At 45.4% G+C, this 26,026-nt stretch overlaps 1 protein-coding gene across 15 annotated transcripts in view; it reads right to left on the reverse strand.

Annotated features, from left to right (window-relative positions):
* Window positions 1–435: 435 nt before the first annotated feature.
* PTP4A3 (protein tyrosine phosphatase 4A3) overlaps window positions 436–26,026 on the reverse strand; it is a 208,310-nt gene continuing 182,719 nt past the window's right edge. For 5 of the 15 annotated variants that reach the window (XM_072602931.1, XM_072602932.1, XM_072602935.1 and 2 more), the window contains 6 exons: window positions 25,083–25,379; window positions 24,267–24,673; window positions 17,582–17,674; window positions 11,674–11,804; window positions 9,425–9,499; window positions 436–1,412 (listed from right to left, as the gene is read on the reverse strand). In XM_072602931.1, the coding sequence (XP_072459032.1) occupies window positions 1,295–1,412; window positions 9,425–9,499; window positions 11,674–11,804; window positions 17,582–17,674; window positions 24,267–24,371 (522 nt within the window). In that variant the 5' untranslated portion in view covers window positions 24,372–24,673; window positions 25,083–25,379 and the 3' untranslated portion in view covers window positions 436–1,294. Of the gene's footprint in view, window positions 1,413–9,424; window positions 9,500–11,673; window positions 11,805–17,581; window positions 17,675–24,266; window positions 25,380–26,026 lie in introns of those variants that run through there. The other 10 variants (XM_072602928.1, XM_072602930.1, XM_072602925.1 and 7 more) reach the window with 5 other exon arrangements.

A 26,026-nucleotide genomic window follows, 5' to 3' on the forward strand; every position in this document is an offset into this window, starting at 1 on the left:
TCACTGTGCTTTCCTGGGCTTAAATTTCCTTATATGTAAAATTGGGGGGGGGGGAGGTGGACTAGACCACTGTGAGGCTCTTTCCATCCAGTCATCCATGCTTTATCTTCTTCTTTAGAAGATGCAATTCCCAGGCCCAACCACAAGGTGCTGCCAGTGACCCGACCCTTTTGTGCTTAGGGAGCCACTGCTAATACTTGAGATACTCAGGGAAGGGGGGAAGAAGGCAGTGACATCCAAATCCACCCGACAAGGGACTCGCCCTCAGTCCCCAGCAAGGGCAGAAGGCTGGGTGGGAAGGCAGTATGTAGCGACAGCCCCATGCTCATCTCCCTAATGGGTTTCCCAATCCTAGAGTCTTGGGGATGGGCATGGGGGGGGGGGGGGGGGCGGAGGGAGGGGGGTAGGGGATGCAGCCTGGAAGCCAAGACCAGGTTGGGTTGGCACTGCCTGGGCTTCCTCACCCTCCTGCAGAGAGAGCCCAGCCACAGGTTAGGCTTTTATTGCATTTCAGTTTCCGGAACAATGGTTTGCCTCAAAAAGTCCAATAATTTAAAGGTGATGATGACAAAAGGCTGAGGTGGGAGTAGGATGGAGGGCTGCATGGGAGAGAGTGGAGGAGGAGTGAAAAGTGAACTTTAAAAATAAAAATCAACCAAACCAAAAAAAAAACAAAAGCACACCCCCAGACTGGGTTGAGCCCCTCAGGCAGAGAAGGGAGGGGACAGGCTGGGGCCACTGGAAGCAGGGGGAGCTTCCTGTCCCCTGGTTGCAGAAATAGTTTCAAAGGAAGGACGGAGACAGAGGGAAACAAAGGCAGAAACTGGGAAAAGACAAAGAGACAAGAAATGGAAAAAAAAGAAACAGACATCAGAACACTGAGGAAGAGAAATAAAAGAGGGAAGAAGAAAGACAAGACAAGGAAAAGAAGTTTGGAAGAATGAAGAGAAAGGAAAGGACAGAGAAAGGGGAGGGGGGAGAGAGAGAGGAGAGGGGAAGAGGTTATAGAAAACGTACAGGAGAGGTCAGAAGTCAAAGATGAGAGAAGAGACATGAACAAAGACAACACAGAAGAGACAGAAAAAAAGAGAGAAGAAAGAATGCTTCACTTGGGGAGGAACAAAAATCTGTCAGTGTCCCTTTTATCCAAATCTTCAGCCGTTGAACCATCCAAGCCTGCCTGTGAGGGGCAGGCTATGTCTATGTCTGTGTGTGTATGAGTGAGAGAGTCAGAGTGGGTGTGTGTAGGGGCAGGTGTGTGTGTGTATGTGTGTGTGGCGAGAGGCTGCCGAGGTTACATGATGCAGCATTTATTCTTGTGGTTGTGCGGGTCCTTGAATCGGAGTCTCTGCTTTGGCCGGTACTTCTCCAGGTACGTGAGTTGTTTGCTGTTGATGGCGCCCCTTCGCTTCCTGGGGGGAGAAAGGGAGAGGAAAGGAGGGAGGTCAGCTGGAGAAGGACAAGACGGACAGACAGACAGGGACCCAGCTGGCCTGTCGGCAAAACTAACCAGTATGGTCTTCATTCTCACCTTTACCTAGGTGGCGTTTGAGGCACAGAGGGGAGGAGAAAGGAGCCCTGGATCCAGTCCACAAGAGCTCAGACCCTGGCTTAGAAACAGGGCTCAAAGAATAGAAGACCACAATAGGACTATAGCCAAGACGGAGAGGTGTCACTGTGGACCACAAGGATCAGGGATAGCTTTCTGGAGAAGGTGCCAGCTAAGCTGGTCCTGATGAGATGGGGTGGCCTTGGAAAAATTATTTCATCCCTCTGGACCTCAGTTTCCTCCTCTGTAAAATGAGGAAGCTGAACTAGATCATCTCTAAGGTCTCTTACAGTTCTAAATCCTGTGATCCAACGTAAGGGCAGAATCGAGCCTGGCACTGCATGACAGAGAGAAGACTAGAGGAGAATCTGTCTGGAGTGGATGGTGGGTACTGGAAAGGAGAGGAAGAGAACACTGAATGGGGAGGGTGAGTCTCTGCTCTGTGAAGAGGGCAATGCGGGGGGGGGGGGGGGGGGGGGAAGGGGAGGTGTGAATGGGGATTTTCAGCTTCACCCACCTGGCCCCAGAGGGGGGCCACTCAGAGCTAAGATCTGAGGCTGGAGTCCCTGGAACAGGCAAATAGCCCAGAGCATGGGGTGAGGGGTACAGGGAGCCCACAGGGTCCCAGTCTGATACTACAGGCCACTGAAGCTGTGGATCACTATGCAAAGAGCGCTGGGCTTAGAAAGAGAAACTAGGTCCAAATCCTCACTCTGAAACTTAATACCTGTGTGACTCTGGACTAATCATTCTAACTCTCTGGACATCAGTTTCTTCCTCCAAAAAATGCAAAGGTTAGACTAGGTGAACTCTAAGGTCTCTCTCTTTTTTCCCCCTAAAGTCTGTTAAGAGCTCTAAAATCTTATCACTGAGACTAGAGTCAAGCCAGCCTAGGAGTGTGGCAGGCAGAAAGGGCACTTACACAACTCAGATTTCATGCATGTACATGACCTACACATGTGCATGTAGTAGAGATACACTCATCTAGTACCTGAGGCAGCATCACAGTATGCTGGAGTGTAAAGAGCAGTAGACTTAAGAAGGAGAAGCAGCTTGGGATCAAATTCTACATTTATGAGCTGTGGGATTCTGTAGCTTACAATTACTGCCACACCTCTACATGAACGGATACACACATACAAGCAAGAACCAGTAGATGCATATAATTGTACAGATATCCATATGGAGATTCCTGTATGTACAAATGTGTTTGCTGGTGTGAATAAGAGGTCAGAGAGCTTAGTAGACAGCATCTGGACTTGGAATCAGGCCATTTAGACCTGCCTCTGGCACTTACTGGCTAGAGGACCCTCCCTGGCTAAGTCACTTCCTCACTCTAGAGCAACAGGAAACTCAAATTTATCTACTAAATAGCAGATGGACAGCTATCTGTGTTAGAAAAAAATCTCAGAACCTAGATGCGATGTTGTAATGCTAATGAGTTCAAGATCTTCCCCACACATTAATGGGCCTGCCCATTACGGAAGTTTGATTAGGGGAGGCCTACTCTTTTTGTTAATTTCTAATGCACTGGTTCTCAAGGGTTGTGATGTCCTCTGGCTCTGAAAAATGTATAAATATTCTGAGGTGAGGCTTTGCTTTGGGGCTTAGTTTTTGGAAGAAGGTTTGTTTGGGCAGATGAGACTCTGGGAAGCCCCTGAGTAGTCCCCTGCCCTGCGTGCCACTCCCCCACCCCAGCTCTGAAAACACAGATGTTGGTACTTCTCTCTGGTAACTATGAATGTATGTAATGGTCAGACAGTTGAATCTATCTGTTGATCTGCGATGTATGTATTGCTTATGGTCAGGCAGCTAGAAGCCCTGTCTCTTGATCTTGATTTTTGTTTAGAAAACTTTTTCCTTTCAGAAAAGCAGATTTAAGAACCTGTATAGCAGGCCCTCCTGTGTATATATTGGGGTGCTTGCTTTTACAGATGTGTGTTCATTCCACAATTAAATACGCACACAATACTCCTACTTCTACAGCACAAGACAGTTTACAAAGAGCTTTTCCCGTAACCATCTTGTGAGGTAGGCAATGTGAAATACCATCATCCCATTTTACAGATGGAAAAAGTCTGAGAGATGAAATGACTTGTCCATGGGCATACAGCTAGTAAGTAATGCTGTTGATACTTGAACTCAAGTCTTAACTCTAAGACGACCACTCATGCTTCCCCACACTCCTGCAAATATATCCAGGTGTAGATACTTACACAAATGCAGCTTAGCAGGCGTCTCTAGGCACTCCTGTGTGCCCCCACAGATATCCTTTCACACATGCAGAGCAACAAGCTTACCTATTTACAGATACAGGTAACGGAATGTTTTGTTCCCTCACCATAACAGCTCCTCAGAGGCAGCACACTTGTCCTGTCTTTATTCAGCCTCTGCTTACAAGTCATCGATCCCCAATATATCTGCCCTGGAACTGGTAACAGGTATCAGGGTTTTTGTTTTAGGATTTCAATGACCCAAAGTTTTCAATCTGTAGGGGAAGCCTGGGTGACATAATAAATCAACAGAGCCGAGGACTTAGGAGTCAGGAAAACTTGAGTTCATATCCTGCCTCTGATACTTACTGTGTGACCCTGGTCAAGCCACTTAACCTCTCTTGAACTCAGTTTCTCCATCTATAAATAAAAGCACCTATTTCCTAGGGTTGTTGTGAGAATCAAATAACATATGGAAAGCAACTTGCAAACCTTCAAGCACTATAAAAAACGGTAGCTACCATCATCTTCATTATTATTATTAACTTCCCTCATCCAGATCCTCCTACTTCTACTACAGCAGCCCATTCTCTAAGAATTTCTGTGGCTAAGGAATTCATTGCCCCAAGGCCAGCCCTATAGTGATAAGCAACTATAGTTAGTTAGAACTGCCCTTAAACAGAATACACAGTGTGTCTCTGGACTCAGGCTGGATGCCCTCCTGGCTGAAGGTGACCTACCAGTCTAGGCTCCACTGGACTGACTTTTGGCTTAGGGTCACTTGTCCCTCAACGAAGCACTGTGAGTGGATATTATTGCTGCAAGAGTCTTGTTTCTATATACATTTCATCCTTCCTTTATGAATTCCAGCAGGTGTTTTTTAACTCATTGACTTCAATAGGTAAAAAAGTAACTTTTTAAAAATTCAACTCAATTATCGTTTGAACTTCTGACCTGATTACAGAAGTTTTTCTTTGCTTTTTCAATTTTCTTTATTGTTTTTAAGGGCCAGATCAAGTTCTTCTTGCTATATGGACAATATTTTTTTCAAATTCATCATTTATCACATCATAAATGTGAATGGGCTGAATTCTCTTTACCAAGAGAGAAAGTTACAGAATGGATTAAATAACAAACTCTATGAATGTGGTGATTACAGAAAACATTTAATGCAAAAGAATTTACTCCATTAAAATTAAGAGGTTGGAATAAAATGTCTCAGGCTAATCATGTAAATATAAATAACGCAAGATTGGAGGTAAAAGGCTTTGTTCTTTCCACTTTCAGGATATTACGGAGCATCCTGCTGAGTATAGATCGTTTCTCAAAACCCTGACTCTTCCCCAGGAAGCCTTTGCTGACTAACCAGGTCAAGGCCAGCATCCTCTGTCCCAAAATTCCCCCAGAGCCGGGCCTCAAAGTGCCAGGCCATCCCATATTCAGTGACAGGACTCCTTGTCTCATTTTCATATCATCTGGTGTTTAGTGTATGACAGAAGCCATCTCTCCAGGCAGACTAGGAGCCTGGACCCATGGGCTTCCCCAGTACTCAGTGCCTATAGGTACTCTGTCCTTACCACCTACCCTCACTAGATGAGGCCTGTGGGAACCAGCCTACCTTCCTGTAGCATAAACAAGTCAACCTTTGGGAGAAAGCACACAGGATCTCAGGGGCTAGCCAAGACACCACGGAGATGCCTAAGCCCAAATCCCGGAGGCTCCTCAAAATCATGGGGAAAGAGAGGGAGATCTTTTCATGGGATCCTTTTAGCACCAGGAAGAAGCACCTTTAAGTATTTAGGGAATGGGGTTTGGGCATCAGTTAGCCCAAAGAGGTTAAGAGGTCTGCTCTCTCCCAGGAGATGAAAGGGAAAAATAGCTCCCCAACTCCAGCCCTTCCTTCTGGCCATGAGAATTTCTCCATTAAGCCCCAGTCCCAAGTCAGAGTATAATAGTTATACTGAGATTTTCTTTAGGTTTCACAAATCTCTTTCTCCACAACAATCCTGCAAAAGCTAGAGGAAGCAAAGTAACATTTTATTATCTCCACCCTTATAGATCAGTAAACTGAGGCTCCAACAAGGAAATGGCATGCTCCAAGTCACACAGCTAATCCACATTAGCTAAGATTTGAATCCAGCATCTTCCAGCTCTCCCTAGTATTCCCCACAGCCTTCAGTAGGACCATAGGCTTTAGAGAAGGAAGCAATGATATAGATTATCTATTCCAACTCCCTCATTTTATTTTTAAGTCCACTTTCCACTCTTCCTCCATTCTCTTTCCTCTAGTTTCTATTTCCCTCCAGGGAAGGAAAGTGAATGTGGCCTAGACAACAAGTCATGTCCAGAACAAGGGGGGGGCAATAGTTTTCCCCTGGGTGCTTACTAACCAGACTCCGTTTGGAGTACTGGTCTCAGTTCTGGGCCCCAGAGTTTAGAAGGGCAGTGATAAAACAACATGGCCAGAAGAGGGTGAGGGAATGGCTATCCAACACCACTAGATCATTTGAAGGACTTGAGGGTGGTTAATTTGGTAATGAGAATACCAAGAAGGAGCATTATAATAACACCAACCCACGCTTACGTAGGGCTTTAATCTTAATACAGGCTTTCCTCACAATAATCCTCCTATGAGGGAGACCAGTGCCATTATTCTGCGCTTGCAACAGGAGAAGGCTGAGGCCCAGAGAACAGAAGTGATCATCACATAATAACACAACCAGGAAATGTGAAAACAGGTTTTCTGATACCAAGTCCAGTGATTTTTTTCCAGTGATTTCTCCCTCCTTTCACCTTGGGAAAGGCTGGCACAAGGTTAATGGAGCAGACTCACCCTGTGGAGTCCCAACCAAAATGGGTTTGGGGAGGGAGGTTCAAGATTCAAAAGCAGTCAGATCTCAGCTCAACAGAATACAGGAGACATATATCTAGCACTTTCTGTGTAGAGAGCCCTGTGTTAGGCCTGAAGGAAAGTCAAAGTGCAGATAGTCCTCACCCCACCTCAAGGAGCTTAGTATCTCATAGAACAGTAACACTGCTGAGTAATCTGAGCAGTCCAGTAATGGAAGGGGCCTAGAATGGGGCGTGTGGTTAACAAAATAATATCTGTACAGTATTTCATTCCCCTGGTTAGGCTCAGAATCACCAGACTCATCAGTTAGAAGGAATGGGCCTTAGGAGATATTTAATCCCAACTATACTCAAACAGGAATCCCCTCTGCTGAATGCTGGCCTCCACTGAAAAGAACTTCAGAAAGGTTTACTACTTTCCCAAGGCAGACCACACCACCTGTGCCATCTTTTTTTTTTTTTTTTGTATCCCCAGTATTTAGTAATGATACACAGTTGGTACTTAATAATTGCTTGGGGACTGACTGAGGGACATCTATAACCTTTAGGAAAGCCTAAATCTATCTTCCCAACAACTCTTCTCCCACTGCCCCACCCTAATGCTTCTACTGTTATCCCCTCTGGGGCCAAATAGAGCAAGTGTGTTCCCTCTTCCGGGTTAACAATCCTTCCAGTGCTTGAAGTAAGCTGCCATGTCCTACTCCTCAAGTCTTCCAGGAACACTCCTTCAGCTGGTCCTCTCATGTTTCCATTCCCCATATTATTGAAACTATTCTAGCAAAGTCTCCCTCTGCATTGGGAAAGGAGAAGGGAGGGTTAAACTAGAAGGACCTCCAAGATTCCTTCCAGCTCCAAGATTCTAGGGCTCCAATTAATCTTCACTCGGGTGTTTTCACAAGAAAGCTCACCTGGGGTCCCCAAGGAGAGGTTCCTACACCAGCCCTAGCAACACTGTCTGTAAATACTCACACAATCCCTCATACCGGCAGAGCCTGGTTAGCTTTTCAAATAAAATGCAACCTTCATCTCATTCTTAAAAAAGGCTTGTGAGGTCAGGACAGCAGGGAATATGCTCCCCGTATTCCAGAGTAGGAAATTAAGGGCCAGAGAGGGAAAAGTGGAATTCCTAATGCCGCATAGCAAAACAGCAGCAGAGTCTGAATCATGCCAGAATCTGCCTACCTACATGACAGAATTTGAGTCAGAAGGGACCTCAGATGCCACCTGGTTCAATCCGTCCCTGAAGAAAAATGCCTTCAGGAATATCCCTAACAAGTGAGAGAGACCGATGGAGGGAGAGGTAGGCAGACACAAATGGACAGATACAGAGAGAGATGATAGAGCTTGAAGGTAATGATAGATAGATAGATAGATAGATAGATAGATAGATAGATAGATAGATAGATAGATAGACAGACAGACACATAGATAGATAAAAAGATGGAAAGAGAAACATGAATAGATAGGCAGATAGATAACAGAAAGAGACAGATGAACAAATAGGCAGATGACAGAGACTGATGATAGAGAAAGACAGATATATGGACAGATGGGTAAATAAGCAGAGAGACAGACGACAGAGTTTGATGGTAAAGATGGATGGAGAAGAGATGGACAGAAAGACAGATGAATAGGAAGGTAGACATAGATGACAGAGACTGATGACAGAGATAGACAAACAGAAAGACAGAAAGATAAAGAGAAAATAATCTAACAATATCCAGCAGAAGACTGTCAAGTGAGAGGAAACCCACTACCCCCCATTTGACTTCTGTACAGCTATGACTATTAAAGAGTTTTTTCTTTATACTCAGACAATCTTCTTTGCAATTTCTACTCATTACTTCTAAGTCTGTCCTTTTCTTCCTACACATGCCAGCCCTTAAAATGCTTGAAGAGTCCAGTGATCTAAACCTTTTCTTCTCAAGGCTAAACAACCCCTGGTTCCTTTAAAAAAGCCTCAGATGGCATACTCTATAGCCTTAGGAATCAAAGAATCTGGAGAGATGGAGACTGGGGAAAGGAATAAACATCCCACTGAGCCTGTGACCAATTTTCACTAGGCTAGAGTTAATTTCTATGACTATGGTTAAGGGTAACAATAACAACCTGTCACTGATCACTATGGGGGTCTGCAATAATAAGATGCTAAGGCCCAGGGAGAAAGAGCCATTTGCCCAAGGTCACATAGCAAAGTCACAGTTGGAGTCAGGTTTCACAGTACAGCTGTCCTTGGTTCCTAGTCTGGCTTCTTCCTCTCCCTGTCCCCCCTACCCTGAAGCTCTATCTCCATTCCCTTCTTCCTGTTTCCACTGTGACCCTTCTATAGAGTGGAGAATAGTGATTACTACAATGTGCAATGCTATACAGTGAAAATACACACTAGGAGTCATAACCAGCATGGTCTTGATCTGCCCCTCTGGTCTAAGCTACTTGTGTGACTTTCAGCAAGTCAGTGGGTCTTTCTGGGGTTTTTTGGTACTTGCTGTTTTAAACTGATGAAATGGGAAGCAGTAACTATCTATGGACCAAAATGGCCCCAGTGACCTGCCAGGGATCCATGCAAAGTCAAACAAGGTAGAGAAACTGTAACTATTTGGCCAGGTAGTGCTTTGATCATTACACTTCATCCTTGGAGCAAAAGTCTTCTCCATATTCATTCCCTACAGGACTGTGTGTGTTGGAAGGTGCTAAGGGGGAAGGTGGGTTGGAAATGACTTCACTGCCTTGTGTACCTGACTCCTATGACAGAAAGGGGGACCCTTCCCCCACCAAAAAGAAAAAAAAAAGAAAAAACTTTCTGGGTACTTACTGTCTAATGAACTGGATGGCATCTTCATACTTCATCCCACTCTCAATCAAGGCCAGAGCGACGAGGACAGGAGCCCTGGGAGATGGATGGGGGGATGGGAGTTATTGTCAAAGATAATAAGAGAGCCCCTCAACCCTCTCCTTCCCAACTTAGCCAATTGAACTGAAAGTTGAAATGTTGTAGCAGACCTACACTTCACAGTCAAGAGGCCTTGGTTGTATCCCAATACCCTCTTACAAATGGTATGACGCTCAGCTGTGAGCATCATTTCTTCACCAGCATATGGAAATAATTTTTGGACTATCTATCTCACAGAGCCATTGCAAAAAAGACCACTTTATAAGCAATAAGGAGTCTACAGTAGTGCGTTGCTACTATTCAAATACAGCCGGGCATGGAGACATAGGGATAGCTACTGCAGACTCTGGAAGGCCAAGTGATTGGAGACAATGGTGGGGGACATGAAGATGATTCCTTCCTTCAGATAAAAGAGGAGGGAGTCAGGTCAGATGCCCAGATGGGTTTCCTCCCTGCAGGATTTCCCTGAAGACTTTAATAATAGAGTTTTTTAGTAAGTAGATTTGCCCCATCCCTACCCCTTTACCTTCCTCCCTTAATTTCTGTTCCCATGAATCTGGCTCTGATTCTTGAAGGAGCAACTCTGAGCCCACATTTTCGAGCCTTAATTACAGAAGAATCTTAACTGCCCACCTAGCTTACACTCATCTCTCCCTCTTCCAAGTGCCTATGTCATTCAGAGAATCAAGGGATTTCTAAATGAGAAGAGGCTCCCTAACTGTCCAACTCTAGCTTTTCTACAGGATCCCTGATCCTCCACTCAAAGCTATCCAGAGAAAGAGAACTCACTACCTCCTAAGGCAGCCAAGTCCACTTTGGGGCATATCTATTAGGAAAGCTTTGCTTGAGATGACCTGAAGTCTGCCACTCCACAACTGTTCCTAGTTCTGCCAGTGAGGGCAACGGCAAAACAAATCTAACCCCTTTTCCACATGATAGCACTTTAGATACACAGAAGCAGGGATCCTGTGTCCCATAAGTCCCTCCTTCAGATTAAACACCCCTGGTTCCTTCTACTGATCCTCAGATGCTGTGTTCTCCAGTTTTTCATCCATCCTAGGTGCCCTTCTCTGGACATGCTCCAGCTTGTCAATGGCATTCCTGATTAGGATACAGCATGTGGGATAAGGATAGCTTCATTTTGTATTGAGACACAGTGTTGTATTTTGTACTGAGACACAGTGTCTCAATACAGCCTAAGGTTACATTAGGAGGTTATCATACAGTGCTGTATCAATAGAGGTATCTCTTCTTAGGCCTATGTCTCATCTCCCCTACAGCATTGTCAGCTCCATGAGGGTGGGAACTGTGTCTTGTACATCTCGGATTCTTGCCCCATCCTCCCCAACTCTAGCCCCCAAAGCATAGAGCCCAACACACAATGGATATTTGAATCTTTTCTGATTTAACATTCATTTCCCCTCTGTCTTTTGCTGAGGGAAAAGATCATCAGAGTTGGAAAGGACCTCAAGGATATGGTGGTCCAATCCCCTAATTTTATAGATGAAAAACAGATGACCCAAAGGGACTGTCACTAACAAAAAGGAGAGTCAAGATACAAACTGAGATTGTCTGACTCCAAATCCTTTTCAGTAATTATACCACAAGACACACCAAGGTGATATCCTCCAAATGGGAGCAAAAGAGAATACACTAGATGATAAATATCTAATGTGAAAAAGATCTGAACATAGCTCAGTGACTTAGATGTGGGCAGGACCTCAGAAGCAGTCAAACCAGATGGCCTCTGAGGTCTCTTCCATCTCTAAGATTCTTTCATTGTTACTCCAGGTTTTAATGATAACAATTTCAGTGTGAATCAACAGTGTGATGTGGCAGCCAGAAAATACTAACGCAATTTCAGGCTGTATCAACAGACCAAAAGTGTAGACACTATGAAGAGTTCTCAATGACAGAAAAAGAAATGTTTTTCCTTATTGGTGCCAGCCAATGAAGACTGATTTATTAGGAGACTGAAACTCTCCAGTGTTGGAGGCTACCATGTCACTCAATCCAGAGTCTGACAATCATCATAGTTTGGGAAGTCCTTCCTTGTATCTAAACCTCTGAGGTCAGCCCCTTCAACTTCCTCTCAGGCTAATGCCTCCCAGTGGGGCAGCAGTGGTGTGAGTCCCTAGACATTCTCCCTCTCTTGGGTCCCTCCAACTCACCGCCCCAGGCCAGCCACGCAGTGGACAGCAACACAACTGCCAGGGTCTTCAAAAAATTTGGTTTTCAGCAGGTTGAGCCAGTCTTCCACAATCTTGCCAGGAGGGGGAGCTCCATCATCAAAAGGCCAATCCTGGGTGGAAGGCCAGAGAAGAGACAAGATCAATTCAGAAATTTAAGAGTATGTGGCCAGCCCAAATGTAGGAATGGGAGCAACCTCGGAGGGGCTCCATCGCGTAGCCTTCAGTTAGGCATGCTCAGAAGTAGGCATATCTTGTCTCCTGCAGTCAATGAAGTTGAAGAGCCTTGTGTCCAAGGCTAGAATAACTAAACATCTGAGGGTAAGAAGAGCCATTCACTCTGACACCTGCGAAGAAATCCCCCTTAGAGCTTCAATTACAAGGAGTCATCTAGCCTCTACCCACAGATATCCCAAGAGGAAGAATTTATAAGAGGTAGTTAAAACACACACACACAGACACACACAGACACAGACACAAACACACAGACACACAGACACACACACACACACACACACACACACACACACACACAGACAGAATCAGGAGGACTAGCTTTGATGTCATCTCTCATATTTAATAGCCATGGACAAGTCCTTTTAAACTCAGCTAAGTCTGTTTTCTTAATTGTGAAATAAGAGAAATGATATTTAAACTACTGAACTCACAGGTTATTGTGAGAAAAAAAATCTTGGTAATTTTGTCTGAAAAAGATCTGAGGACTTTGGTGAACTGAAGGCCCAGTATGAGTCAAGAGTGATGTGAGGACTGAAGAAGCTAATGCTCGGAATTCACTAACAGACATGGCCTCTAGTCCTCTCCTCTCCTCTCCTAGTTCTCATAGCCTCTAGTCCTCTCCTCACTGCTTGGCAGAGGGACAAAGTCCACAAGTGTGGAACACTGCATATGCTTTCAGTCTTTTTGATATTGGTTTGCCTTGGTTTGGCTGGTTTTACTGACTTTTTTCTCTTCTTCCTGGCACCCAAGTAATGTAGTAAATAGAGATTGGGCCTGGAGTCAAGAAGACCTAAGTTCAAATCTGACATCAGACATTTACTAGTAGCTATGTGATCCTGGGCAAGTCACTTAACCTCTTCTTTTTTTTTTTTTCACAGATGAGGAAATTGAGACCCAGAAAGGTTAAGTGACTTACCTTGAGTCACACAGCTAGAAAGAATCTGAGGATGGATCTGAACTCAGGTTCTCTTGACTGCAGGTCAACCACTCCCTCCACTGTACCACCTAGCCGGCTTCACTCTAGTGCTAGAAGGATCACTGAGATCATACAACCTGTCATTTCATAGAAGAGGAACTTAAGGGTTGGGGGAGGCAAAGAGGGGAGAGAGAGGTTATGGATCACAGATGGCAGACGTACTCTACCACTTTGCCCAACATCACCTCGAGCAGAGTCAAAGTTTCAAGTCAGGATTCAAACGCTGATCCTTCAGACTCCAAAATCAAGTGTTCTCTCCGCATATGCACTTCTTCCTCCCACATGCTTAAATCAGCCTCCTTGTAATTCTTCCCCCATTCCTTTTCTGTCCTCTGGGGCCAATCAGAATCAGTTTAATCCCTGGGTCCCCATGAGAACCTTTTAAATACTGCTCCCAAGAATAACAATTCACATTTTTAAAGAGCAAACCTCACTTTACAGATCAAGAAACAGAGGCTAAGAGAGGAACATATTGTTAATAAGTGAGTGGTGGAACCGTGACTATAACCCAAGTAGGTTCTCTGGCTCCCATGTATCATGCATCCAGTTATATGTCCCCCACATCTTATCTTCTCCAGGTAAACACCTGGAGTTCCTTTGAGGGATACTCATCTGGCTTTGCCTCTTCAGTCAATCAATCAATTAACATTTATTAAGCACATACTATATGTGCCAGGTACTGTTCTAAGTTCTGGAGATACAAAAAGAGGCAAAAGTCCCTGCCCTCAAGGAGTTTACAATCCAACAGGAAAGACAACATGCAAACAAATACATAGAAAGCAAACTACACAAAGGATAAATAGGAAATAATTAACAGAGTAAAGGCATTAGGATTAAGAAAAGTTGAGGAAGGTTTTCTGTAGAAGGAAGGATTTTATCTGGGACTTCAAGAAGACTTCCTAAAGTCTAACTCATATCTATCTTGCTATAAAATGGGGTTACCATCACCTCAAAAAACTGGAATAATTCAAACTAACAAACAAGGAATTCTTTATAAAAAAAAAAAAGACATCCTTCTCCTTACAGAGATCCTTGAACCAGCTGAACCCTAATGTACTTTCTATTGCTGACATTTCAGTCAACTCAGTTCAATTCAAGAAATATGTTATTATTAAACAAATACTATGAGCAGGACCCTGTGCTAGACTCTGGGGCTACATAGACAAAAAATATGACACAATGCTCAAAGAGCTGACAGTGTAATAGGAAAATACAACCTATATGCAAAAATAAGTTATGGTACAAGCTATAATGTGATGTGGATAAAGGAGAGGTCCAGACAAAGTGATGACAGAATGAAGGGATATCATCCCTTTCCCCTGGACCCGGTGGGGCAAGGCTTTCCAGAAAGGTTTCTAAGAGGAGGTATTAGGTGAGTCACACACTCTCTGATCTGGAAGGGGCCTCAGAGTCCATTGTCTAATCTGTACCTGACAAAAAAAATCCTCTCTATCATATCCATAAACAAGCAGTCATCTAATCTGCTAAGGAGGGGAGACTCCAGTAGTGAGGGGCCTCCTGGTGATGGAGAATCCATAACCTTTCATGGCAACCCATTCCACAACTGCTAAGAAGTCTCGGCATGAAGCCTAAATCTTCTACTTTACAATGTCTACCCATCACTATAAGGTTCTGCCTTATAGGGTCGAGCAGAATACATCTAACCCTTCCTCCATACACATCCCTGTCTTCCATAGGACACTCTCATAAAAATGATGAGAGCTATCACATCCCCTTTAAGTCTTTTCTCCTACAAGTTCAATATCCTCAGCTTATTCAGCCAATCTTCACATCACTGAGCCCCAAGGCCTTAATACTACCCTAGCCATCACTCTCTGGGTGCTTTCCAGATTCATCAACGTTCTTCTTGAAATGTAATCTCCAGAACTGAATACAGTCTTGACCAAGGCAGAGTATAATGAGACCATCATCTTCTGTTCTGGACTCTCTACCCTCTGCAATGCAGCCTAAGAACCCAAAGTTTGGGGGCAGCTATATCACAACACTGCTGACTCATACTCACCTCCTACCAGACTCCCTCAGATCTTTTTCAGAAGAACTTTTTTTATGTAGCCATGTTCCCCCTCCCCAACTTGCATTTGTGATGCTGACTTTTTTTTAATCCAAATGTAAGACTTTACATTTATCCCTGTTAAAATTCATCTCGTTCAATTTGGCCCAATATTCCAACCTGAAGAGATTTTTTGGCTCTAAATTCCATCAGGGAGAGTAGTAGCTACCACTCCTAGCTTTGTTATCACCTGCAGATTTGTTAAGCTGGCAGACTTGAACCTAATCAAGGAATGGTCAGGGGCCCTGACCATCAGGATGCTTGTTGATTGGCTGGTAATGAGTACAGGATTGTAGCAATGACCAACGAGCGTAAGGTAAGCAAATCTCACATTATTAAGTTTGGTAGGTGTTCTCACCCTTCTGTGGAAGACGCTAATTTGTCTCAAGGCTATGTGGAAGGGGATGCTCTGAGAGACAGGGAATCAAGACCTGACCACCTAGCTGTCTTTAACAATAAATAATAGCAACCAGCATTTATTACGCACCTACTCCATCCAAGGCTATGCTAAGCTGGGGATATGAAAAGAGGCAAATGACAGGCCCTATCCTCAAGGAGCTCAAAATCTAAAGTAGGGAGACAACACCCAAACAATTACATAGCAAACGAGCTATGTAAAGGACAAATAGGAAATAATTAACAGAGAGGAGGCATTAGGATTAAGAGGGTTTAGGAAAGGCTTCCTTTAGAAGATGGTATTTTAGTTGGCTCTTGAAGGAAGCCATGAAGCCAGTAGGGGGAGATGAGGAAGGAGAGCATTCTACACATGAGGGAGAGTCAGAGAAAATGAATGCTCAGAGCTGAGAGACAGAATACATAGCAGTCACTCTAGCCAGGTCCTACTTTCAATTTGGCCAGTGACCAGGTGAGGGGACTCTGTGGCAGATTCTCCTGCTTTCCCTGGGAGGGAAACAGTCACCCGTTCTTATCAGGGACCAGAAGAAGGAACATAAAACACTTTCCTGTTCTTGCTGATGAAGCTTCAGCACACTTGATTGAGACTCTGGGGATCTAAGGTCTAAGTACCTTGCCATCCTCCTCTTCCCTAAGGTAGCGAAAGCCAAGGAAACAGCTCCCTACCTGCCCAGAGACAGCCCAAGGGATACCCAGGACAAATTTCAACCAAAGTCTAATTCAGCTGACTGAGGTCTGCCTGAGCCCCACAGAAACAAAGCTCCAGTTACCTCTAACCTACTTGTCCTTCAAGGTCCCACCCTATCCAATCTTCTTCTAGGAAGCCTTCCTGGACCAGTCATTCCTGGAATGCCTCCCTCACCATTTAAACCACGCAACAGAAATAACAACAGGCACCCAACAGTCTACACTCATTTGCCAAAAACGTTTTCACAACATCTCTGTGTGGTCAGCAGGGTAAGGAGTATTACCCCCATTGTACAGATAGGAAACTCAGGCTCCAAGTCTTAACTAGAATCCAGGTCTGATGATAAGCATTTCATGCATCATGCTGCCTCTTGTGCATACATACAAACAAGAAACACAACTTCACTAACAACACACTCACAGGCACAAAATTCACAGATTCAGAACGAAGATGTATGGTCATATGTACTTGAATATGGGTTTAAATGCACATGTACCCCTGAAAAACACACGTTTCAACTCAACTCATAGGTGTACACACACACACACACACACACACACACACACACACACACACACACACACACACACACGGTGAATTTATACACACCACCACTGCATATCCCACCTTCCATTTCTGCTTTGCCCTAAAGTTTCTACTAATCTGCTACAGCTCAGTCAGTCAATCAACAAATAGTCATTAAGAACATGCCTGACACCGGGCTGAACATTGGGGATACAAAAAAGGTCAAAGATAATCTTTCCCCTCAAAGACTTTAGAGTCTAAGGGGGGAGACAAACAAATAAATATCTATCAAAAAGCTATAGACAGGATAAACTGGACCTAATCAATAGAGGCAAGGCACTAGAATTAAGAGGGGTTGGGTAAGGCTTCCTGAAGAAGATGGTACTTTATCTGTAACTTAAAGGAAGCCGGGGAAGTAACAAGTCAGAGGGAAGGAGGGAAAAGGGGTCCAGGCATGGGGGAGAGCCAGAGAAAATGCCCAGAGCCAAGAGATGGAGTGTCATGTTCCTAGAAGAGCCAGGTAGCCAGGGTCACTGGATGGAAGAATACCTGGTAAGGTGTAACTTACCATGACTGGAAAGAGGAGGGGGCTAGGTCATGAAGCTTCTAAATGCCAAAAAGAGCATTTTGTATTTGGTCCTAGAATGGATAAGAAGCTGTTTGAGCGGCTGCCTCCTCCCACCCCTCAGTCAGGTGGGGAGAGCCCTGGGCTTGAGGACTAGTTCAGCAAATGTCTTGCTGTATCACTGTGGGCAAGTCAAAGTCTGTTCCCTAGCCCTTGATCTACTCCTCTCTAAAATCAGGGGGCTGCATTAAATGATCCCGAGGGTCTCTCTGAACTCTAACATTCTGTGTTCTAAAGTTCCCTGCAGCTTGACATTCCAAGTTCTAAGAGATGCCAAATTTTCTGGCCCCACTCCCAAGCCCACCCATCATATCCTGGCAAGAAATAGCCCAAAGTCCATGAGCCCTTGCTCACCATGACAGTGATACCATCCTTCTCCAATGGGGTCTTGTCATAGGTCACTTCACATACCCGAACCACGGTGGTGGCCCCATACTTCTTTAGATCCTGCAAGAGAAAAGGAAAATCACTGAACAGAGGGAACCAAAAATCCAGCTCCCAGATTTCTGCCCAGACAATCCTCCAGTCCTATCCCTTTTCAAAAAGACAGATGCAGGGAGCTAATTCCAACAGAGGGATTTAGCTTCCACTTAATCTGAAGGCTCCCTGAAAAACAGGGAAGAAACAACGATAATATTAACAAATACCTCCCAGATTACAGAACTTTACTCACAAAATCCCTCACTGAGGTGGGGGAGGGGTGAAAGGCAGGTAGGTGGCACGGTGGATAGTGAACTGGGCCTGGAGTCAGGAAGACTCCTCTTCCTGAGTTCAAATGTAGCCTCAGACACTTATTAGCTAGATGACCCTGGGCAAGTCACTTAACCCTGTTTGCCTCAACAGTAAAATACTCCTCAACAGTAAAATAAACTAGAGAAGGAAATTGCAAACCACTCCAGTATCTTTGCCAAGAAAACCCCAAGTGTGGTCATGAAGAGTAAAACATGACTAAAAAACAAACAACCCACATTATGTTATCTCACTTAGTCCTCAGAGTGATTCTATGTTGTAGGGGCTATTATCATCCCCATCTTATAGGAAACTGAGGCTGAGAAAAGAGTGCCTGAGGCAGGATTCAAACTCAGGTCCTCCTGACTCCACTTTCTCCATCCGCTATCTATCTACCACCCAGCTGCCTCTAAGAAGATAAATAATCCTTGACTCTGACCCAGGATTCCCAAGAGGTTCTAATGACAGAGAAGTCTGCCCCAGAGCCCTAGTAGTTAAGATTCTAGAGGGTTCCACCAAGCCTGAGGAAATCTCTCAAATCTAGGTCTGCTCACCCTTGATGTTATTAATAATCTCTGATTCTGAAAACTAAACAAACCTGGCTACACAGTGTGAGTCCTGCCCCTGGTAACAGACCAAGCTGGAATCTCCTGGTCTCTTCAAAACAGAGGGCCAGAGAGCCACCCAAGACCCAGGCAAAGTGTTCTAGGTGGCTCAGGGCAGATCCTCTCCGTGGCTATGCAGCCAGGGTATCCAAGGTCTGGGCTGAATAGAAAAACACAGATAATTCTGTCCTTGAAGAATTTCGAGTGGAATAGAGATACTTGAAGACATGAGCCTCTCAGGCACTACTGAGAAAGGCAGAGAATTTTCTGAAAGCTGGATTCTCCCCAGGGAAGTGCCCTTCCTCCGGTCCCTCCTCAGGGCCCCCTAGACATGGGAGGCCTGAGCGATGCTCGGGTAGAAAACCTGGCAGAAGTTGCTGCTGGCACTGGGCTGAGCCAGCCCCCGTGGCCCTCTGCCCAGGGCCTCAGGATTAGATACACTGATGTATGCACAGATTCCTAGAGCATGAAGGGACCTCAGATATCGTTTAGTCTAAGCACCTAATTTTATAGATCAGATGCCTGGAAACCTAGACAGAAGAGGTGACTGATCCAAGGTCACCCAGCACCATCAGTTACAGACTCTAGATTAAAATTCCCAACTTCCAGGCCAAGGTTCTTAACATTCCCCAACACTGCACTAGGGCCTTCCTCTTCAGCCATCCTCTCTATCTCCCTGATGGGGCCCCAGGCTTTTACTTCCCTTCCCAGGCAGACGTGGGGCCCAGGCCTGTGGGAGGACACTGTGCTCAGCCCTATCTTTTTGTTCTCCCCTCGACCTTGCCAAGGACAAGTCTGGGTGCTGGGAACACTGTGTGATCTCTGCCTGGAGTAGGGACAGGGGCAGCCAGAATGAGGGAAGGTGAGAGTGAATTTGGGAAGAGGGAGATGGCTTTGTGTGGAGGGGAAAGGAAAAGAAAAGTGGATCCTGAGAGGGACCTAAGAGACAGGACAAGACCAATCCCTTTATCCTACAGGTAAAACAAAGCCAAGAGCTTCAGGAGCAGTTATGTGTCAGAGGCAACATCTGAACCCAGGTCTTTCTGGCTTTGAGGCCAGCTCTTTACCTATTGACACCCTGCCTCCATACTCCTACACAATACTCTTTAAATAACAGCTCTCATCTCTACAGATCTTATTAAAGTTTTCCAAATCTCTCTTCACAACCCCGTGTGATACATAGTATATGATTATCCCCATTTTACAGGTAAGGACTCTAGTAAGGCTCAGGGAATTCAAGTAAGGGGCTCTGAAGTACAAAGCCAACATTTTCTTTTCCCTCATGTTTGTGCTTACACATATATAAAGTGCTTAGCACATAGAAAGCATTATATATTTCCTTCCTCCCTCCCTCTTCCCTTCCTTTTTTCATCTGTCCCTGGTTCCCTATATTTTTTCTTCCTCCCTTTCCCTCTCCCCCCTCCCTCCTCTACATTTTTCTTTCTTTCTCATTCCCTACTTCCTTCCTCCCTTCCTCCTTCCTTCATTCCCCCCTCCCCCTCCTTCCTTCATTCTTTCCTCCCTCTCTTCCTTTTTTATCTCCCTCCCTCCTTCCTTTATTCCTCCCTCCCTCCTTCCTTCATTCCTCCCTCCTTCTCTTCCTTTTTTCTTACCTCCCTCCCTCCCTTCCTAAATATCCCACAATCCTATCAGTCCATCATCTTTCACAATCATCCTTTAATTCTGAAGCCTCCTTAAGGCAGATGGGATCCTAGATAGTCTCAGACAGAGAGATGACTCAGTCTCAGCTCTCACTAACTTGCAATGGGACCTTGCACCCATGACTCCTGGAGAGGTGGGAGGGTATGGGAGTAGGGGGTTAGTTAATTCTTGAAGCTGGGGAGTCCTGGTCAGGACTGACCCTATCCCTCTCCAAGGACAATCTGCTCCCCCACACACACCTGACAAATATCCAGTAGGAAGCTGTCTAGAGCCCAATTTCCCTACCCGTGATGGGCAAGACTAGCCATCTGAGTCAAATCTATCAAGCCCTGCACCAACTGCTCACAACAACCAGCTAGGTGGTGCAGTAGATAAGAGCACTGGGTCTAGAATCAGAAAGACTTGAGTTCAATTCCAGACTCACTGACACTACCTAGCTGTGTGAACCTGGACAAGTCATTTAACTTCTCCTTGCCTCACTTTCCTCAATTGTAAAATGTGATAATAATAGCAATGACCTCCCAGGGTTGTTGTAAGGATCAAAAGAAAACATCTGTCTCATGCCTAGCATAATGCACACAGTAGGCATTTAAGTAAACAAATGCTTGTTTCCTTCCTTCCTACAACAATACTAACCCAATAAGTAAGGGAGTACAAGCGATCCTGTGTTGCAGATGAGGAAAGTGAGCCCAGAGAGAGGAAATAATTTGCCTAAGGCTAAACAGCTAATAAGTAGCACAGCCAGGATATGACCCTAACTAAGTGTCCGGACTCCAAGTCCATTCTTTCTATTATGTCTTATTGCCTCTCAAACCAGCCAACCCTGGGTATAGACTCCTGGTATTGAAGCAGGAATCCACTCCTGTTCCTTTGGTTTGGGGCGTGCCTGCCAGGAAGGAGGGAAGGGGGAAGACAAAGGTAAAATGAAATATTGCCTGTGCTGAAATATCTCTAGTTACAGGAAGCTCACTACCTGTCTACTATTGGAATGCTCTGATTCTTAAAAAGGTTTTCTCATACTGAAAAACATTCATCCCGACAAATTCTATTCCCTGGAGAACAATGCCTGTTCTTTATGCAAGATTTTGACAAAACCAAAAGAACTCACGCTCTGAGCTATGTTCCCAGCCACATTCTCTCATCAAAGCCCTAGACATAATCTTGACTTGGAAGACACTGAGCAGTCAAGGTTCAGTCTTGAGCTGGGTTAGGGTTCAGACTTTGAACAGAGGTTAGGACTTGGCCTGAGACCAGAATTTTACAGTTCAATCAGTGAGAGTAAGGCTATGTCAAGGACATTTCCCTAGGAGAATGCCCATTAGCTCGGTCAGCCCCACCCAAACCCCATCCTCTAATCTAAAGGTGGTGCCTTTGCTGGCTTCTCTAGCCAAAGATAAGAAAAGGCCAAATTCTTTTCCTAGACCTCTGCAAACAGTCTTCATGTGTTGGGAAGGGGCTGTAATGACAGCACATGACCCACTCAGAGGAAACACACACCCCCTTACCCACCCCCAAGAATAAAAATAGCCAGATGCCCTAGTGAAATGCCATGGGCTATTTTGAGGGCCATGGGGCTTCCCCAAAGGAATGCAGGGGCCTCAGTTCAGTAGGGGCAGCAGTAGGGAAAGAGGCATCCACTTCCCTTTCTTCTCAAAGCAAGGTCTGAAACAAAACACTGGTGGAGTGGAGAAATTCCCAGGCTGGGGCCATCAGAAGACCTGAGTTCCAATTCTGTCTCTGCAACTCCACTCCTGGCCAAACTTGGGCATTGTACTCCCTCTCTCTCTGGGGGTCAATTTCCTTTTCTAATTAATGAAAATAGACTAGATCATCTCTAAGGTACAACAGAGATTAGGTTAAGGGGAGTGGTGAACTTTGGGGCTTGAAGCTCACTAGCCAAATTTAAGATCAGTCTCAGGCATGTGGGGAGGAGGGGCTAGCTGTGTCTGGGGTGAAGGCTCCATCTCTGGCACCAAGGAAACAAAGGTCATTCACCAAGTCATCCAGGGATCAATGCTGTGACCTTGGCCATTTCCCTACCAGTTTCTAAGCAGAGACCACAATCTTTCCAAAGACTTGGCCAGCAGCCACAGGGGCTATCTCAGGCTGGAATCACAGGGCAGGGATGCCCATACCCAGTTCAAATACTTCCCCAAAGCCACTCTGAGGCAAAACTCAGAGGGTTGGGAGCTAGAAGGCTTAGTTTCTAATGTTCTATAACTGAAATACCCTTGATCTCACTCAATCTTCATAACAGCCTATTTTACAGTTGAGGAAACTGAGGAAAACATAAAGCTTAAGTGACTTGTCCAGGATCACATAGCTAGTGTCTAAGACTGGTTTTGAACTCAGGTCTTCCTAACTCCAAGCCCAGTTCTCTAGACAACGTATTACCCAGTTGCCTCAAATTGAATCCTTCAATCACAGGGAAGCCCTTCAAATGTCTCAACAATTGCTCTCCCAAATCCTGTATTCACACAGTTGATTTTTTTAATCCCAAAAAAAAGACTCTGCATTTAAACTGATTAAATTTTACCTTACTAGATTTAGACTGTGGTTCTATAACCCAATGGATCTTCTCCAATCCTGACAGAATACCCTGATTTAGCTCTCCTTCCTAGCTTCATGTTATCTGCAAATGAAGGATGATAGAGAGAGGGAGGACTCTATGTAACCCTACGTGGTTCTCCTCATCTCCTTTTTCCATACCTCTTTCTGCAACAGGCAGGAAACCTAAAGAGTTTGGCAACCACAGCAACAAGAACCAGCAACACAGCTCAGTTCCCACCACAAACCCTAGGTTAGATATCAAGGAGCACAGACCACAGACCAGAGACCCCAAGCAGAGTTTAACCTGATGAATTGGTCACCAGGCAGTGGAAGAGGGCTATCTGAGGAGCTAACTTGACAAGTTTTCCAGGAGAAAGTATCATCAAAAGCTGCAAGTTCTATGGACAATGAGAGATTCCATCGGGTTTACCACAGGTTCCACAAACACAGCTGAGCCTTACTAACAGGGCCATGTCAGGTAATAGATCACAGGCCTTGGAGCATCAAGGGACTTCAGAAGAGATCAGAGAGCTAGAGCCAGGAGGGACTTCAAAGGTCAATCAGTTCAACTCCCTTATAGAAAAGGCAATTAAAAAGGAGAGGGAGGGAAAGATCACTTGCCTATCATCCCATGATAACTAGCACAGCCAGAACCTGAATTCAAGTTTTCTGACTGCTACCACAATACTCTTCCTAAAAGTTGGTGGCAGTTGGTAGGTCTCCAAACCTCCACCAGATTCTGCCAATGGGAAAATGTAGCAGAATGTTGGACAAAGCACCAGGCACTGCCAAGGGACAAGAGATTCTGCAAACACCATCAATCTCTGCAAAGAGCAGTTACAGCCATCAGCTGAAGACACTGTGTCCTGGGTGGAGGAAAGAAAACAAGTGGGGCTCCTTTCAAGTCACATAACTCGCATGGCCAACATAACCCTGTAGGGACATTTGTCCATGATAGTATGCCAAGTCAGGGACGGAGCTGGGACTCAAAGCCAGGTCTCCCTATTGCAGTATCCGTTACTCTTTCTTCTGGGCCACTGAAATGGAAGTAATTATCCCTCCATACTTTAAGGCTCTGTGATTTCCCTGGGGTGAGCAGAGCTGCCACTTGCAGAAGTTGGAGCCCCCAGTTCTGGTTTCCTCACCCAAAATAATCATTACTTGGTGGCCAAGTATCTGATAATGGACCTCTCCAAACAGCCTTTCCAGCTTGGCAGGAACTGCGAAGACCCAGGGTTACCTCCATTTCCCAGTGAGATGTCGAGAAAGCACTTGTGGGGAGGTGAAGGATTATTATGACTATAACCCCCAGAATCCCACCATAAGAGCTCAAAGAGGCCTCAGCAACCACCTCATCCACGCTCTTCACTTTATGGATGAGTAAACTTTCAAGGTGAACTGTTTCACCCCAAGGACACACACGATTTAAAACGGCAGAGCTCACATCCTTTTCCCATCACCCCCATAAGTCCCAACCCACTGAAGGGATTTACCTCAATGAAGGTGTTCAAGGTGGCATTGGTAGGATTGTGAGTGATGAGGAACCGCATGTTCTTGTAGCAGACCTCAACAGGGGCTGGCCGGTTCATCCGAGCCATGATGTGGCCTCTTGTGGCAGCAGGGAAGTAAGAAAGGGGTAAGGGAAGGCAAGACCAGGAGTGATCAGGGATGGGGAGGTACAAAGGGACCAGGGCGCCCGTCAGATCACTACTTCCACCAAAAAAAAAAAAAAAATTCAGAAAAAATGAAACAACCGGATGGGAAAAATAGAGCCCTGTGCTTTTTGAGGGTGGGGGGGGGAAAAACAGTTAAAAAGCAACACCCCTCAAAACCAACACAAATGTTGTGCAAATGTTATCGGCTTCTGGGAACGTGTTAAGGTTGTCACAAGGGTTCTAGTCTGTTAAAAACAAAAACAAAAAAAAAAATCACCAAAAAGCCTGACTCTCAAAAAAAAAATACACCCTACCTCCCCACCCCCCAAAAAAACCCTCCTATACACGTAACAACCAGGCCAAGACTCCAGAACTTGAAGTCAAATACTTATATGGGGCAGGATGGGGAGGGGAGGGCCCCAAGGACAAAAACCATAGATCCTGCTGTTCTATAAGCCCCTGTCTGGGCAGCGGGATGCAGCTATGAACAGCCCGGTCCGTCCAGCAGCAGGCAGATGCTCAAGGGGCCTCCCTTCCTTCAGCCTTCCCTCTCCCACTCCTGGGGTGGGCAACCAAAAGAACAGAGGGGTCCAAGTTGAAAAAAAAAAAAAAAAAAGAAAAAACCCAAAGAACAGAAACAACGTAAAACTGAACTCGACTGGGGAGAGAAGGCCTCTGTAGATACTGAAAAGTTCAGGGCAGTGATGGCGTCCTGGGTCACGTTACCCCATCGGGGTACGGGGAGTCCTTGGGAGCAGCAGGGGGCTCAGGCAGCAGGGACAGCCACGGGCGGACGCCGGGCGTTGGGAGCCATTCGCAGGAGCCTTGAATGGTGACAGCCGGGCGCAGGCGCCTCCTCACCGGCGGGCGCGATGTTGCGCGTGGCAGTATTCAAAGCTGCTCCCCACAGGCGTCTCCATAAATTCCGGGCTGTTCAAAGGCCAGCAACTTCTGGGCAGAGAGGGAAAAATAATTTTTTTAAAATCCATCATTCCGACTCAACCTTGCCGTCATTCCTACTAAAGGATAACCAAGCAGTGGAGTTGTGTCTACTGCAGCAGGGATGGGGAGGTACAAAGGCACCAGGGCGCCCGTCAGATCCCTACTTCCACCAACTTCCACCTACTTCCAGTGGGGCACTGAATCATCCTCACTCTCTTACCAGGGAGTCTTATCCTAATGCATGCACTCAAGTACAGAACTTCCAGACAGTTGCTAGGATTAGGAACTCAAGTCAGTGACTAGAGTGAAGACTCAGCAAACAGTTAACTGGCCCACAGATCTATCAAACTGGCAGCCCTGGCTTCAATACCACCATGTTGGAAGCATTGAGTATCATGGCCAAGCTGCACTTATTCAGAGTCTCAGAGCTACAGAATGTCAAGAGAACTAGAAGGAATCTCAGAACACAGAACTGAGGAGGTCAGAACTATAAGATACCTCAGAGACAAACAAGACCACTGCCTTCATTTTGCAGATGAGAAAATGAGCCCCTCAAAAGTCTACCAGGAGCAGGGCCAAATCTAAAACCCAGAGATCTTGATGCCCACACTCAAGGGTTCCTCTTACCACACTATGCTGCCTCATTAGACTAACAA

The sequence above is a fragment of the Notamacropus eugenii genome, chromosome 4 (genome assembly GCF_028372415.1).
Source record: "Notamacropus eugenii isolate mMacEug1 chromosome 4, mMacEug1.pri_v2, whole genome shotgun sequence".
NCBI classification, from domain to species: domain Eukaryota; kingdom Metazoa; phylum Chordata; class Mammalia; order Diprotodontia; family Macropodidae; genus Notamacropus; species Notamacropus eugenii.